Below are 18,153 nucleotides of genomic sequence, written 5' to 3'. Positions count from 1 at the left end.
TGTTTTATTATAAAGTCAATGATCTTTTTTTTTTACATAAATTACAAACATTTACATCCCAATTGTTCTGATAATGATGTATGATACATTTGCTGTGGTTTATACGTATATATATATTGCTTCATTTAAAACATCTCTCCTACATTCTGCACAAGAGTTCTGTTGCAGGGTGTGTTATTCTTTTTTTTCCACAATCACCAGTCAGTAGTCCGTTGAGGGAATGGATACTTCATTTTGTGTAATTAGTAAACTTCCATTTCAGCATTAACCCCCCCCTAAAGACTTAGTTTACAGACAGGACGACACAAATGGTTGAACCTTTCTACAATTAAACCACCTGCAATAATCTCCCAGGTACCTGGAGTACAGTCCCATTGTGGCCGGATGGTCCACCTGAATAATGTGTGTGTTAGTAAACAAACAAGTACACAATTGTAGCTTTGATATTTTATATAATCAAAATGTAAATAATGGTGGCAACATGAGCCTTTGCTCATCTTCACCGTTTATTGTTACGTCAATGCATACACCAAACTGTTACCGGATGTTTTATAATTATAACCATTAGCCTACTGTATCACTACTCAAAATAATCACTTAGTGTCAAAAATAAAATTAAGAGACGTACCACATACAGTATATCTATAATTAATCAAAAATAAAGTGAGCAGTGTGTTGGTAGAAAATACTTGCTACTCTTGGGCAATAATCAGAAATTCTGGGGCTTTCATGAGCTCAAACAAAATGATGGGAGTTGCTCCTGAATTTAGGCATCAATCATTGTGTTCCAGTTCTGAACTGCTTTCACTTCTTGTTCTTATTGTACTTGATACATTTACATCACTTTTTAAAAAAAACCTCAGTAGAGGTAAAGAAAGTACAGACTTTCTTTAGAAAGAAAGAAACCCTAGTTGTGATAACTAGATACTTTTCACCTGTGCTTAACCGATTTAGAATTACAACCAGCTGAACTCGGGCTGCACAAGTAACTCGGGGGGGTCCTTTGGACTGTATAGAATAGCAATGTTACTTCAGTAAGGCTAAGCATTTACACATTTTATTACATTAAGCCACACAAATGATCCTGAGTGAGTGCTGATTTCAAACAATTTCACCTTGTCAGTCCTAGTGAAAATCACACTTGAGTCTGTATATTCATATTGCAAAATGAATCATGAACATGAATATTGGTCTAACCCATCAAAATGAAGGCAATTACGATAAACTCACAGACTTGGCCAAGCACGCCACCCACCTACTTACAGGTAACTTCTAAAATAAAACAAGCGTTAAAAATGAAGGAATCCTGTGGCATCGTGTTAAACATAATAATTATAACGCTTTATAAAGCAACTCTCTGAAACAGGGTTTCAAACAGGGAAACAGTGCTTTGCAAAATTAAAGACAACAATGCACTCGAGTACAATAAAGGCCACTACATACTTCAACCGACTTCTAAAAATGTGTTTGGACAGGGTAGGCTATAACTACAAAATGACGTCACTTAGAACTTCGGCAGTGGCCCTCAAAACTGTGTTTGGCTGTTCTTGCACCTCCGAGATGTTCTGACTCGCCGAATAACGTTTGGACAGTGTGATTGGTCAGAAGGCGGTCAGACATTCAAGGTGGGCATAATATATTTAGTTTTGTTTACGCATTCTGCCAGCAAGGGAAGCACCAATAGTTTTGAAGAGACGTTGGCTGATTAGGTTATGCACTATGTCACAAGTCAACCTGCAGGAGGTGCCAACACCTCTGTAATCCCTCTCTGAGTGACCTTGCATAAACACAACCTGTCGCACGAAATGGCAAAACGTCCCTGAAAAAAAATCCCACAGTACATCGGAGGGACATCCAGGTATTACAACCACCGGTTCCAGCGCTGACTGTACACTAAAGTAGGGGCCCTGATGGCAAAGGCTCCATCCCCTTTGTTCCATAATCTGGATTTAGGAACTGCAACAAAGGCAGCATTTGTGGATCTCAGGGAATTAAATGTAAAAGTTAAAAAAAACAAAATAAATCATCTCTTCTTAATTTGGACTTCAGATTTATTTTAGCAGTTACCCGTATGTGTATGTGTGTGTGTGTGTGTGTGTGTGTGTGTGTGTGTGTGTGTGTGTGTGTGTGTGTGTGTGTGTGTGTGTGTGTGTGTGTGTGTGTGTGTGTTCTGTAAATGTTATATGTGCGAGGCACATAGCAGACAATACTGCAAAATAATAAGTATTAATAGTCTGTTTTGGATAAATCTGTACAATTACAGCCTCTCTATACATAACTACAATTTCTGAGCTGCCATTACAGCTTCCAAAAACCTTTCAAACCAGTCTTCATAATAAGACTCTGTGCTGCTCGTTTGATATGGATGTTAACACTGAAGCCAAGGGGTTGGAGAACAGGGGGTCCTGGAGTCCCAGACCCCCTTGCTCCCTCCTGCACCTCACACCCCTATCCCTAAGCCTTGTCCCAGGTCAGCCCAGTGTAATGTCAGCTCCTGGCATTGTGGTATAACGGGGGTCCAGTTTTGGCACGAAGCCTTTAAAATCCCTAGAAGCCTGGGTTCCAAATACATCCAGTACCTTCCGGTTCATCGTAGCAAACCTAAACACAGGAAAGGAATAGAGATTCTATTGTCATATTTTTGTCAACTTATAACAGAGGTTTCTGTTACTGCTTCGATATCGTATTAAAGGTATATTAATTGTGATACATTATGGATACAGCGTTATACTTTCTCCCACAGTCTGAATCAAATGGACAAATTCACATTTGCCTGGTGGCATTTCAAATGAGCCAACATGTTTGACGTGTTGCCAGCGGCATACCTGATCGCTACCTGATCGCTACACTGAACAATGCTGGCACACTATTTTCATCTTATCCACTTGTCTTTCTCTATTATACTCTTCTACTTTAATAGAGAAATAGAGGTTTCTCTTGGAAGAAATGCAAGGGAAACCTGGATTGAAACCCAGATCTCCCACATGGGAAACAAAAACATTTAACACTCACACATACAAAATAAAAATGAATATACAAAGTGCATATTAACATACCTGCCCTGGGTCAATCGCAGGAGGAACTTCCAGTACGACGGTCGAAGGTTCTGCACTTCCATCACGGCCTGTGAGTTGGTGTGAGTAATAAAGTCAGGAAGGGAAATTAACACGAGGCACCTCACTAATGTTGCTATGTTAGTCTACACTGTCCAACCAGTTACCATTCAAGAGTCCTGTTCCATTTTGAAACCATACTTGGAATACTTGGCATGTAAAATCATATACATGGAGTGTGGGACAAAAAGTAGAATGGAAACTGGGCGGATATTGTATATTCACTGGACTTGCTTTATTTAACCAGCATAGTCACCGCTGAGATTAAAACATGTGTTTTTCAAGGGAGACCTGGCAAGGCAACAGCAAAAGCTTTACAATGAAACACAAAGTACCATAATTAAAAAGCGACAAATGCCTAACAGAAAACAAGTGGAGGTTTTGGCCTAAGGGTGGTACTAGAGGAAAGGTCATAACAATGAACAGCAAATTCCATGGCAATCCAGACATAGTTTTCAAGATATGTTGTTTGGGACCAAAGTGACGGGCGGAGAGTCGGATGGATGGACTTACAGTACATTGCCATTCTTAGTCCTAAAAAAGGGTAAAAAAAAAATGCTTTCCTGGCCTGGAGACAATATCGTAAGTTGTCCTGAGCATGAAACAATATCATTATGTGCATGTGTGCTTTTATTACTTACAGCCTGAAAGCAAATGGCAGTGGAGATGGCATATATGAAGGTATCGGCTTGAGGGAAATAGGGGAAGTGGCCAGCCTCAATACCCTTGAAGTACATGGTCTGTAGAGGGACAAACATCAAACACAACTATTACAAATACCAGGCTGACACATGCAGTTAACACACACTTGACTGAGCGCCGACCCAGCCAATTTTGAAAATGTTAAGTCAATTAGGAAGCTCTCAGAAGGCCCCCCTTCCCTGACTTTTCCTAAATATTCCATTGAAATTATCTATTTTTTATTTATCTGAAACGTTTTCTATGGCACCTTGATACCATCCCGGGCGTTAATTTTAGGTTACATTGACCCGTCTCCCCACTCTCCCCCAAGGAGGGCATGTCTTCACACCACCACCTGGAGATGTGTCATTATTATAGTTAATGGGATCATAGCAGCTTTGTCGAACATGCGTGTATAAAGTCATACGGTGAAGTTTTTCACTGTAAACTCGAATGCTACTAGAACAGTTTATGACAGCCAAATCAAATATCTTGCTCGTATCCTACTTGGTTGTGTACCACGTGAGGCATACTAAAAATCGCATCTCTCTCTCTCTCTCTCTCTCTCTCTCTCTCTCTCTCTCTCTAAAAATGAAAACTAAAATGGTGTGTTTAAAACAACTCCAACAATTGGCATCTCTGAACTTAACTTCCTTAATTTCTCTCTATGTCTGTCTCTCTGCCTGCCTGTCTCACCTCAGCACATGCCACACTGCACACTCAAATCCTCAGTTCATTTATCCATTTTTAACTCAGAGATGGACTGACTGTGGACCCGGACCCTCATATTTCTGTCTGTCGGCCCCTCAGAGCACGCTGCCCTAAAATCCTCAGTGTTCATTTATCCATTTTTAATTCCAGAGAGTGGAGGCTAAATTGTAACCAAATGGTCTGACGGCCCCATCTCTGTCCATCTGTCCTGTCACTTCGGCACATCCATTATTAACTCGATGAGGTCTAATGTCTAACTAACGACGTGACTAAATGCCGTCACGCAAGTGTTAAACTGCCCATTTATACAGGATTGAAATAGTCAAATCTAAACAAAATGCTTTAAATGTTATTTAAAGCACGTTCCAGGAAGAGGAACATTTTCCATAGTGTTGCTAAATTACCATGCAATTCTACACATGGGGAATCTTACATTAATGTTTATCATCAAGCAGCTTCTCAACAGCATGATTTGCTCTTGCTGTGGATAGCGGCTGATGTTTCTGTCAGGTAAACAGAAACAATGCACCCACAAAATGTATGCAAAGCTTTCTCTTACCTCCACCAGCTTGGAGAAGAGGTACATAGATATCGATGTGCTTTTGTAGAAGAACATTGACATGCCAGCCAGGAATCCTTCAGGAAAACAACAAGGGAGTGAGTGAGAGGGAAAGAGAGAAATAATTATATAATCAAGTTCAATATGTGCTTTGCATATCTAAAATCTAGGATATCTGATTTATTTCAGTAGATACAGTATAATGTGCACATTTGGTCAAAATCTGTCCATGAGTGAGGCACACCGCAGACATAATAACCTGCTTTGGACAAATCTTGGACAATTACAGCCTCTCAACACAAACAATCCTACTGCATAATAAACACAATTTCTGAGCTGCTGTTACAGTTTTGAGTCTCTAGATAGAGAGTGAGAAGGAGAACCAAAGAGAGAGGAGGGGGGAGAGCGAGTGAGACGACAAAGTGCGAGAAAGAGAGATAAAGAGAGAGAGAGGGAGAGAGGGGGAGAAAGAGAGCTCAAATCTCCTGAGAATTCCTGTAAAGAGGCCTGGGGCCATATGTGCTATGTGCAGCCTGCACACAAAATGGATGCATATACATTTTTTGCATACACAAGTTTCTCAGATGTAGAAAAATATACATATACCTGTTCTTGATCAGGTGACAGTCAGAACACAGATCAGTGCAAAGAGAGTGCAAATTGTACCTAGCTTCCCAACTTTGTGAAGATTTTTGCACAGCATCATTTTCAAGTGTACACACCCTTGATAAATGTGACTCCTGGTCTTGAAGAAAAGGAAAAGGATTTAATTGGACAGTTAATGATGCTGTGACTTACCAGCTATGATTGCATGGAGCTCATCGTCAAGGTTACGCATCCAACGCAACAAGCAGCTCGTTCCCTGAGTTAAAAGAGAGTTTATTTGAAGACTGACTCTCTCATTAGCATTTGGGTGAAAGCACACTGTTGTGAATAATACATAATTGTCAGCTTAAAGAAAGAATATAAAACAATATGTTGCATTCAGGTTTCTTGTTGATGAAATGTGCAATAGGTTCTTCACACCGTTATCATAATTTAGTTTGAATATTCTCTGTATTCGAGTGTACAGTAGATTCCATTCTTTTAAAAGAGTGGAGTGTGAGGAAAACCTACCTTATATATACTGACAAAAGAACCCAGGAAGGCTCCGAGCTGGAAGTTCTCCTTGTTGTAGAAGAGCGAGGGGAGGCGGGAGGGCTTGGTGAACACCTGCCTGAAGGCAGAGGGGATTTTGAGGCAGCATTGGATCAGGTAGCCCACGCTGAACATCCTGACAAAACCCTAGACATGATAAATGAAATAAAATATACATTTAGGTTTACAGTTGCATTAAGCTGACTAATTAAGTCAGTGAGTGTGTAGGTAAGTAGTTATAGGATAGTATCTATCTACTACTGAGTTCAAACTACACTGAAAAATGTTGCATCAATCATGGCATCAACGGGTGATCAATAAATAAGGAAATGCTCTTACTTTGACACAGTAGGCGATGCAGTTGTCCTGGTAATGTTTACAACATCTATGCCTGGGCCCTCGCTTGCATCTGGATTCAAGAAAGATAACAGATACAATAACTTTACAACTGTGCACATCATGTTTGCATATGCTTGATTATGTGTGATAAAGAGACACAAGGAAGCACATGAAAATTATATCAGTGTACAATAGTGTAATGACAATAACGTTTACAATACCATAAGCTCTATTGTGTTACTGTGCACACTGTGCTTGTGACTATTGTGAGTGCATAATCTACATAATCAAGTCCATGATAAATGAACGGCGTGTACTCCCTCACATTGATTCTAGCAGCCGTCTAGTGAAGGCAAGCAGATCTTTCCTGCTGGAGCCAGGGCGTTCTTGTGCCTCTCGTGATATCTCTGAAATCTCAGGCTCTATAGCAGCAATCCTCTCTGAGGGCATGTGGGAACTTTGCTCTGGTGTGATGGAGTGACTAGGAATCTCTTCCTTCCCAACGATGAACCTGATGGAATAAATAAATGAATAAAAAGACAGTATGGTTAGCTCTCTATCTACAATGAGATGTTATCAACAAACATCGCATATACCGCAGTATAGTCCAGTGATTCTCTGCTCTTGTGCGGTGTCCCAGAATACGATTAGGTTTCTTTGTATCCAATTTGGATTTTAGGAATTAGGTCAATGCAATTATGGTGGAAGATAAAACCAGCAGCAATCAAACAAGAAGATAAAAGCCACTGGTTTAAAAATCAATGGTGAGGTTAATAACTTACTTTAACGCAGAAAATGCAAAGCCGTTGAGACCGTCTTTACTCCTGGAAAGACAAAAACCCAAGACGAGCATTAACCAGACCTGAGGCTGATTTAAAAAAAATATATTTTGCTATGTATCATCTCTGTCGGGTGGAAACCCCCAAAACTGTGCCTTTTCAGGATTCAAATAAAAAAATAGCAGATCTACATGCTCAAAACGCGTAATTTTGCATATCATATTTTTTATACTTGTGTATGACGCTGAAGTATGATCAAGTAGGGCAAACATTTACGAAAAAACAAAAAGTTAAAATATGGAGATGAGGTTTCTGCCCGACAGCAACAATATACAGCAACAAATAAGATGACAAGAAGGCGTTCCCAGCTTGAAAAGGTACAACAACGTATCGGTGTAACAGGCCTTAACGGGTTAAATGGCAGCTGTTGCTTCCAGGCTTTTGATAAACCTAACCAAACAATTCACCATAAAGCATCTGTCCTCATTGTCCCGCTTACCTGAAGAAGAACATGTAAAGTGATGCCGTTATGCAGAACAAGAGCACCTGCAGATGGACAGAAACGGATAGCATCAGACACAACAGGTGCAATACGGACATACACACACACACAGGTGTTTGTTGGACAAACAGTAACAGACTCAGGGGCTCACATTCTGAGGGTACTTGGTTCAAGTCCCTCACCCCTTAGAATGTCTACAACAGTGGACCCCCAAAATTATGTGTTTGGCCACGGATCCCCCATCTGAAAAGGTTTTGTGCCAGGGACCCCCAGAAGAGATTTATGTAAAAGCAACCAAAAAAAATCTAAATCATATAAAATGTTCCAAATCTTTTCAATAGCAGATATACAAGCTTGCAGCGCTGCACGAAGTCACACACTGGGAGCTTGTATATCTTCTATTTTTGAATAGCCATTAGCCAACATATAAATGGATAAAGTGGTTAAAATGATTGTGATGCTTTATTAACTGGGAACCCCCCCCCCCCCCCCCACAAGCTTTGAGAACCAATGGTCAAAACATCAATTCTATTTAAGTTGCAATTATTTCAATTCGCTCTGGATAAGAGCTACTGTAAATTACAAAAAAAAACTTAACTAACTATACTAACATTTACCTCACAAAGCTAGATGCTTCTTCAAACTTTGTGTTCTTTTTCCAAAAATCAATCTTTGGCCGTGCTGTGTAGTGTGTACTTGTCTAGTCTACTGGAACATTGTCAATGCTACATTGACTGAAAGGTCCCGTTTCGCTGAGACCAATGTGCGCTTTGTAGGGAGGCCTAATAGGTGAGTTGTATTTGTTTCATGTCGAGTTATTTCTGCAACAAGTGCCAAATCAAATTCCTCATAACGTGCCAACCGCCAAGACAAATTCCTTCTAGCCAAGAACCAAAGCAAATGGCTTCTTCTTGGCAAGTGCCAAGACAACTTCTTTGTGTTAACAACTGATGTATACCTCTGTCCTCTGTTTTGATCTGACACACAGTACAACACCTCACTCGCCACCACCTTGCTTACCTCTCCATGTTTGAGGGGGTTGATGATGCCTCGCGTCACTGCCATGCGGAACAATGTCTCAGTGGCCTGCCAGCAAGATTACAAATGCATGTTTACACAGGAAAAGCGGTCTATTAAAAAATCAAATGCATCCACCAGATAAGATTAGCTTTACAGTAAGAGGAGAGCCGAGGAACGTCTCTCAAACGCCCAATGAAAATTAGACTTCTCTCTCAACCAACCAATAAAAGTTTAGATAAAAAGATAAAAGGTGAAGGTTTTGCAGTCATTTCTAAAGGCAATTGGTAGGTACTGTACAGATCAGAACAAAGAGCGGTTCTTACCAGGTTGGTCATGTATATTGTCAGTAGTCCTCTCCTGAAAGTAGGAAAACAGAGACAAACTAATGTTAAACTGATATATGGGGGTTCAACCAGTCAATGTGCAGGCGACATGTACAGTAATGGGTTTGATTCCCACCTCAGGACCTATGTCGCAGGCCTCACTTTCCTGTCTCTCTTAAATACGCTACTTGGGCATTATTAGCCAGATTACTAATTCACCTCCATATTGCAGCAAAGCAGAAATGCCCAACAAATAAATACATATTAGAAAACGTAAAAGCTGTCAGTTCCAAAGATTAGCTTGTGATGAATAGACTACATTTTGTATTGAGTATGCGACTGCTTTTCTGCAAAAAAAAAAAAAGATCTTTAGAATGTACTGTATACTGTATATATATTGGGACATAGATAACATTTCAAGACAATATGAACAGGTATTCAATAGCATAAACTGAAGTATGTGCAATCCACTTATTTCTTGAGTGCACAAGAAGATGACAAAGATAGACAAAGGAGAGAAGACAGGCACCTCTCACCTGCTTTTGCGTTCGATGAGGATGGAGATATAGGAGGCAGGCAGAGCCGCACCAAACCCGGCAGACCAGGGATAGAAACCTCCAAGCATCTTCCTGAGAGTGGGAAAAACTTAGTATCAATTATTAAAAAGGAAAACATCATTTAATTTAATAAGAATATGTTATTATTATAGCCCATGAAAGTACATTATTAGTATTTGTGAACAACAGATCAACAACTCTTTTGCAACAAGGAAAACAAGCGCCATCGATTGAATACACATTATTCTTGTTGCATATTGTAAGTGTCGGGGACACTTGCTGTTTTAACTTCAATTATTTGTGGTTTGAAGTTCTGTTTATTTACGTTATTTTGGGATACCTTTACTTTGACACTTCCTGTACTTTTGGTTACCTTTATTTTGAAACGTCCTGCACCGGCACGCACTTAAACTAGCTCGCTTCACACGCCTCCACGCTTTCACACTCAGTCTGTGTCCAGAGAGGAAGACGGCGTGTGTGCTCCTAGCACAAAGCAACACGGTATGTTTGTTTAGAAATGCCTCGCATCTTATTTCGATAAACGTTGAATCCAGACATGTGTAGCTTCAGTGTACTGAGCAGTTTGTATTTTCCACAGTGCCGCTGTGATCAGTTTTGACAGGCAACTGTTATGATGGGTGACGATGATGAATGAAGGTTCCAGGTGGCGTTCAAACAACTTATTAGCCCCTCGATAGCCGGAGCAAGGTTAGGATTGTTTGTTTTGGGTTTCATTTGTTATTTACTTTAGGTTTAATTACTTTGTTTGTTTTGTTGGGTCTTTGATATTTTGGTTTTGGTGCATTTTGCTTTATGTTTGCTTGGGTTTTATGCTAAATGACTTTACTTGTGTTGAATCACTGAATACAATCGACTATGAAGTATTTTATTGTTGAATTGTACTAAAGTAATTATTTCAAATGCACTGCTTTTATTGTTGAGAAACTATGAAATATTTTTGATACATTTGTAAAAGTATTTATTCTCCTCTTTCATAGTTTTCACGGTGTTCATCCATGGTGCTTCAAAGAAAAATAAAAACACCCGTTGAAACCAATCCGCTTCATCATTTACATCGAGGGCGCTTACAGTGAAAACTTGGCCCTGAAGCAACTCAACGTCGACACCTCCTTCTCAACTACAGCCACCCTGTGCTTCAATCCACCGGCCCATCTTCACAAGTTTGTCACACTCACATCACAGCATCTATACTTATTAAGAGGTACCTTTGACCTACATTCACTCCCGGACTGAAGGTTCTAAAAAAGGACAATAAAGAAGAAAACAAAAACAAAACAAAAATTGGGAAAATCCAATGTGTCTTTAAAGGTGAAGTTTTTTTTTTGAATGTGTTATTTCTGGTATAAGGTATTAATCAAACAGTGCTGGCCTACTGAATGCACCATTGAACATTTAAATGGGTCATTTCACATGAATTGTGATTAATGTGTTTGATATCATTCTTTATTGGGGTTCAAAGTTTGTTTTGGAGTTTCCTTGTGTCATGGTCTATGGTGTATATACTCTGAATGTCAATACCCTCTAAGTGTTAAGTGTTCAAACCATCCTTTAAAATGTCAACCTCTGAGACGGCTGTAAACATGCAGCAGCCTATAAATCCAGAAAAGCCAACAGGTGTCACACTGGACGTTGATGAACCTGAAGAGGGAGCGTCCAGTGCACCACTGAAAGCATTTACCAAAGCATATGACACCTGGGTGCAATCTGCCAAAAGCATTCGAACAGCGTTGAAAACATTTTGTTCAGAGGAGGATCTTTGTGACATGAAAGAGGCTATTCAAACCCTACACACTGCAATTAATGAATGCTACAAATCAATCCAATGCAACTGTACCCCCACTCCTGACATCGTACAGAAAATGGACGCCTGTGGTATTGTCACCTCGGAAATAAACGAAATTGTGGAAAAACACTTACAAACTATTAATCAACCCTTCAATGAGCAGCTCGCAAAAACACGCATCAGGATGGCCTTGAATAAAGGAGACTATGGCTCAATTTTCGGACACACAAACACAGAAACAGTTGTCTCTAACGCATCAGACGAAGCCGAAAACCGTACGCAGTCCCGTGGAACTCATCCTCTATACCCTCCCAAGCCCTCTTCCATAGTACACAGCGACGACTCGAAATCCAACTCCAGCCATCAATCCAGCACTTCCTCCCAAAGAGCCGACGCAGAAGCAGATCTCGCCGCCAAACAAGAAGCGGCCAAGGCATTGCAGGAGATCCACAACCAAGAAGCCAAACTACAAGAGGCAAAGATAAAGCTAGAGCAACTTAAAGCGCAAAGGGACATCCGAGTGGCAGCAGCACGGGTTCAAGTTTACCAACAGTTCGAAGGTACTGCTGATCACTGCAACAACCCACCCTCTGCTCCCCCCAACACATCATCACGTCCCCACCCTAATTCAAACCCAAAGCCAACAACATCCCAAACGGCCATTAATACAGCAGCTACTTTGGATACAGACAGTTTCACGCAATCACTCATAAGCTCACTAAGTATAAATCGTCTCCCCACCCCAGAGCCACCAATATTTTCCGGTGAGCCATTGGAGTTTCTGGACTGGAGAATGGCCTTTATGGCATTGATAGATCGACAGCCAATACCCTCTAGCGAGAAGATGTATTATTTAAAACACTACTTAGCTGGGGAAGCCCTCAGGGCTGTGGAAGGCTTCTTTTACAGAAGTTCTGAGGACGCGTACCAGGGAGCTTGGAGGGTTCTACAAGAAAGATATGGAAACTCATTTATCCTGCAAAAGGCCTTTCGGGATAAAGTAATGAAGTGGCCCAACATCAGCCCAAAGGACCCTTTTGCACTCAGAGAATTTTCGGACTTTTTACAAAGCTGTCTTGAAGCAATGCCACACATCAAAGGACTCTCCATATTGAATGACTGTGAGGAAAACCATAAAATACTTAAAAAATTACCTGACTGGTTTGTGCGTGGGTGGAGCAGAGTGGTGGTGAAGGAACTGGATCAATCTGGGGATTACCCAAACTTTGCATGTTTTGTTAAGTACATCCAGACAGAAGCAAACATAGTTTGCAACCCCATCGCCTCTCCCTTTTTGGTACATCAGCAGTCTACAGATGACCAAACGAGAAAAACCAGGGCTTTCCATACCAGTACCCAGAATAACTACTCAAACTTCAAACCCTCATTCACCTGTCCCATCTGTGCCCAGGAAGCGCACGGCATCGCTACCTGTCCCGTGTTTGCAAATAAACCAATGGAAGAGAAAAAGGCATACATTTTTGAGAACCATCTCTGTTTCGGATGCCTAAGGCGGGGACATGGCAGTAAAGAATGTACGAAGAGACATACTTGCAGAGTGTGTAGTCGACGACATCCGACCTGCCTACATGACGACAGAGTCAAGAAATCTGTGGGAGAAGTGGCGACGGAGTCCACCTCCACAGATAATCATTCGGATCAGGAGGTCCATACTGCTACAACGCACACTGTGTTTCAAAGAGCCTCAGCCACTTCAAGTATTGTTCCCGTTCTCATGTCATCCACAGAGGAGCCACAGAGAGCCACTTCAAGACTGCAAAGTCGGCCTCCTGATTGGAAATTACTGCCCAACAGCGTTGGCACCTCTCAAGGTCATCACCTGAGACGATAACAGCAATCCCTTCGCCCAAAAGAACCGTGTTGGGGTGGAGCATAGTGGGCTTTTCAAATAAATAAAGCCTGTAAACGATGGGTTTTGTTATGAATCATGTTTCGCTCAGAATAAGTTACCCCGTAACATGATTGGGGGGAGTGTAAGTGTCGGGGACACTTGCTGTTTTAACTTCAATTATTTGTGGTTTGAAGTTCTGTTTATTTACGTTATTTTGGGATACCTTTACTTTGACACTTCCTGTACTTTTGGTTACCTTTATTTTGAAACGTCCTGCACCGGCACGCACTTAAACTAGCTCGCTTCACACGCCTCCACGCTTTCACACTCAGTCTGTGTCCAGAGAGGAAGACGGCGTGTGTGCTCCTAGCACAAAGCAACACGGTATGTTTGTTTAGAAATGCCTCGCATCTTATTTCGATAAACGTTGAATCCAGACATGTGTAGCTTCAGTGTACTGAGCAGTTTGTATTTTCCACAGTGCCGCTGTGATCAGTTTTGACAGGCAACTGTTATGATGGGTGACGATGATGAATGAAGGTTCCAGGTGGCGTTCAAACAACTTATTAGCCCCTCGATAGCCGGAGCAAGGTTAGGATTGTTTGTTTTGGGTTTCATTTGTTATTTACTTTAGGTTTAATTACTTTGTTTGTTTTGTTGGGTCTTTGATATTTTGGTTTTGGTGCATTTTGCTTTATGTTTGCTTGGGTTTTATGCTAAATGACTTTACTTGTGTTGAATCACTGAATACAATCGACTATGAAGTATTTTATTGTTGAATTGTACTAAAGTAATTATTTCAAATGCACTGCTTTTATTGTTGAGAAACTATGAAATATTTTTGATACATTTGTAAAAGTATTTATTCTCCTCTTTCATAGTTTTCACGGTGTTCATCCATGGTGCTTCAAAGAAAAATAAAAACACCCGTTGAAACCAATCCGCTTCATCATTTACATCGAGGGCGCTTACACATATAAAAGTCAATGTGTATCTGTGGACAACAGATCAACAGCTCTTTCGCAACAAGTAAAACAAGTGTCATTGACAGGCCTTGAATGGGTGACTGATTGTGTATGTGCTAGCATGCAGAAGTTTGTGTGTGTGTGTGTGTGTGTGTGTGTGTGTGTGTGTGTGTGTGTGTGTGTGTGTGTGTGTGTGTGGGCATATTGGAGATAAGGAGATTATTGAGGGCAATTGGGAACATACAGTGGGAGCTCCATACCTGAGAACGCAGAAGAAAAATATATAGAGTCCTCCATTGGCAGTGAGGAATGAAGTAGACTGTAAGATCTCAGGCAGAAGCCTCTTCAAATAGTAGTCCTTTTTCCTTCGCCTTAAGATGGCTGCAATCTGCAACCCACAAACAGGGCCCACAGTTACTATCGCGTTGGAATCTAATCAGGAGGACATCTAGCAGCAGTTGCTGCATCAATGTGTTGCAAATTATTATTTGCAACAGTTGAACTATGACACTTATGGATTGAGTAATTTTATTACATTCAGCACAGAGAGTCAACACATAAGTCAACGCTTTGACCATTCCCGTGCCGAGGATCAAGATAGACACAATCTCCCCCATGACCCATGACCTCTCACATACATAAATAAATATGTGGGCATGATATATAAGTGTATACGTAATAAGCATCTAAATATGTGATATGCAATACAAATAGATTCTTCTACAACCTTACAATCTATCTATGTTGGGACCTTTGACCACTTAACAGTGAATTACTGCATGTAGGTGAAAGTGTCTGGCCAGCAGCACTCACTTTCATCCATTTAGGATCTTGTTTATTATAGTCTTAACGACCCCAGCAGCAGCTCAAAAGTATAATAAACAAGATCCTAAATGGATGAAAGTGAGGCTGGTATTGCTTTCTAAGAAACTGTTTCTGCCTGAACCGTGGACCCAAACACATGTACTGCGAACTCCTCGTCTGATGAGTGCTTGCTTCTTTCTCTTGAAAGTGTCTGGCCCTCATACTTGAACCTCACACAAGTGAGCTTGTAGCTAGTGCACAATGTCCATCGAGGCAGTTACCTCGCCTGCACCTCTGGAAGTTCTGTGTGTGCAGCACTAGTTACTGGGTTTAGACAATCCAGCCAGACACAGACAGTGGTGATTTGAATTATTTTGTAATTATGTACAAACACCATCCATGTACCAGAGAGCAGCACCTCGCCAGCATGTCATGCTTCTCAATGTCTTTCACTCATTATTATTATTATTATTATTATTATTATTATCATTATCATTATTAGTCAATTTGCAAGACAATTTTGGACTTCAGTTGCCATTTGTGACGTATTCCTAAAGTTACATTGAATCGTAGCGCATTGCCATTGTTAACGCGCTGTATCTAAGGCACTGGTTCTCAGTGGGGGTCCCCCAGGGGTCCTTGAGGGAGTACCATGGGGTCCCCAGCAACATTCTTGATAGGTTAGTGTAGGAACCAAATGAACCCATGGGTCTGTAACTCAGAGAATGTACAAATGGAACCATATGGACCCAAATGTACACTCTCAAGAGTTGTACTGGCACAAAATATTTTTGAGATTGGGGGTCCGCAGCCAAATACATATAATTTTGGGGGTCCATGACATGAAAAAGTTTGAGAACCACTATTCTAGGGGATATACTGAAGGCCTGCAGGCTGCAGTCAACGCAATTGCATACAGTAGTACATGCATGAACTTGAGCCCATATTATGCTGTCTGACAGACTGTCAGACACCTACTTATTGGTTAGCCTGCGTTAGCTTCTGTGGCTCAGTCAGTATAAAGCCCAGTGTCTGCGCTCTGTGTGGAGGACTTACCACGTAGAGGGGAGCATAGATCTTAAAGGAGACCTCTAGAGCCCCTCTCGTCACTTCTAGGGTCGACTGAATGCACGACGGGTTCCAGGTATGTCCTATCTCGTAGCAGCTGTGCGGTATCTTGCTGAGGGCGGCCATGTCTGTGTCTGTGGTCGTGGTCCGCGTCGCTGACAGACTGCGGCGTTGCCAGATCGTGCGAGAGAAATAAGCAACGCGGGTCTCGTGAAAACGAGCCCAAAGGAAGCGACTTTCAGGCCACATGACATGATGATGAGCGCTCTCTCTCTCTCTCTCTCTCTCTCTCTCTCTCTCTCTCTCTCTCTCTCTCTCTCTCTCGCTCTCTCTCTCACCCTATATACATTGGCTATTTGAAAATAGCTGATCTACAAGCTCACAACTGAGCTTGTAGATCTGCTGTTTTCAAAGAACAATCTTGGGAAGAAAAGTGAAAATTTGGGAGTATTTTCAAATCCACAAAATCTTGTATGGGGTCTCTGGCACTAAATATTTTCAGAAGGTTGGGGCTGATTGATTGATTGATTGATTGATTGATTGATTGCAAAGACAAGCACAGGGAAGTTTAAACTCAGGCTTGTTTCCATTGGGGTCCTTTCAACGCAATCCATCGAAACATTTAATGGCAGACAAATATACAATACTATGCAGAAACATCATATAAACAAGTATAAATCGAAAATAAAAATATGCACAGTAAATAGTTCGGCGGAGGGGTAAGGCAAAAAAAAAATAAAACGCAACCCTCAACTATACCAATATTTACAAGCAACTTTACAGAAAAACAAGCCCCACGTCGCTTATAATAAGCGGACATGGCAACACGACTGTACGTCGTGCGCACGCCGTCGCACCGCGGACGCGGATCACTTGATCGCTATTCGTGGAAAGCCTGGTGGTGACCCTCGTGTGTTCCCCTGCCTGTCCACCAGATGTCCTCAGTTCTCACTGTGTTTCCCATGTGTGTTTCTGACTGACTGACTGACTGACTGACTGACTGACTGTCTGTCTGTCTGTCTGTCTGTCTGTCTGTCTGTCTGTCTGTCTGTCTCTGTCTCTGTCTCTGTCTCTGTCTCTGTCTCTGTCTCTGTCTCTGTCTGCCTGAGTGCCTGTTTGGCCTGTTTGTCTCTCTGTCTCTGTCTGTCTCTGGAGTCATGTGATAAATGTAAATCTTAAAAAAGTGTTTTGATATTTTATACGGATTGGCTATATAATTGTCTTCCAACATTAGTAAGACAGGCCTTTTGTAAAGTGGGAAATGGGGTCCATAGAGTTTTTTTTATTAGCCCAAAATATTGTCTATATATAGTTATGAAACCACCTGTTAAAAAGCTGTCAGCATTGGGCTTTTTTTGTTTGTTTTTTAAATATGGAGGTAGATGTGTGACCATAATCTCTTACAATGATAGACTAGTGGAATTGTGTTGACCCAGACATTTTATTTTCAAATAACTTTTAATTATTGAAATGTAAACTATTCGGCCTAGTGTATGGAATTCAACTTTGTTGCTAAGAGCTGAGTGTTGAGCAATTAGCCAAATTAGCATAATTAGCCAATTAATGGCCAATAAAAGCCCAATAAGACCGAGCAGGGTATGCTTCAGGTATTGAGTTTTTCTAAAGGTGGGTTTAGGTATTATACCCATTATAACATATTTCCAAAGTCTGCTGAACTTCTTTGCTGATCTTTGAGCATTTTTCAGAATAAGGTCACTTTATAAGTAGATTAGAACACATAGAGGTACAAGCATAGCAATCATTACTATGGCCATCTTGCGGATATTTTAATAGGCTACCCAGAATTATGTTATAACGACAAAGGCTTGCAAAAAGGCATGTTCTGAATATCTACAACCAACATTATGTACTCAAGTAAAGTCAGTTACTCTCCAGATTATCATCTATCAGGAGTAGAAGTGATAAATCAGCCAAATTA

At 41.0% G+C, this 18,153-nt stretch overlaps 1 protein-coding gene across 1 annotated transcript; it reads right to left on the bottom strand.

The window, feature by feature from the left end:
- On the bottom strand, positions 1–16,351 carry tmem135 (transmembrane protein 135). Its single transcript, XM_084073662.1, has 15 exons — positions 16,203–16,351; positions 14,603–14,730; positions 9,701–9,793; positions 9,165–9,198; positions 8,842–8,907; positions 7,819–7,865; positions 7,323–7,364; positions 6,866–7,051; positions 6,541–6,610; positions 6,181–6,348; positions 5,863–5,926; positions 5,065–5,141; positions 3,755–3,853; positions 3,057–3,124; positions 1–2,601 (listed from the first exon to the last, which is right to left on the bottom strand). Exons 1-15 carry the CDS (start codon positions 16,338–16,340, stop codon positions 2,472–2,474), a joined length of 1,410 nt encoding a protein of 469 aa, XP_083929788.1. The 5' UTR covers positions 16,341–16,351; the 3' UTR covers positions 1–2,471.
- Between the last annotated feature and the right edge of the window lie 1,802 nt (positions 16,352–18,153).

This window comes from Gymnoscopelus microlampas (assembly GCF_963454915.1).
Source record: "Gymnoscopelus microlampas genome assembly, chromosome: 12".
Lineage (NCBI taxonomy): Eukaryota > Metazoa > Chordata > Actinopteri > Myctophiformes > Myctophidae > Gymnoscopelus > Gymnoscopelus microlampas.
Note: the sequence above shows the minus strand (reverse complement) of the source record. Positions and strands in the feature narration are given on the sequence as shown.

Coding starts and splice junctions, on each gene's coding strand:
- tmem135 (XM_084073662.1), bottom strand. CDS start 16,340: ATGGCCGCCCTCAGCAAGATACCGCACAGCTGCTACGAGATAGGACAT. Junction 9,794..14,602: donor TTTTTCTTCTGCGTTCTCAG/GTATGGAGCTCC, acceptor TCCCACTCTCAG/GAAGATGCTTGGAGGTTTCT. Junction 6,611..6,865: donor AGACGGCTGCTAGAATCAAT/GTGAGGGAGTAC, acceptor TCTTGAATCCAG/ATGCAAGCGAGGGCCCAGGC.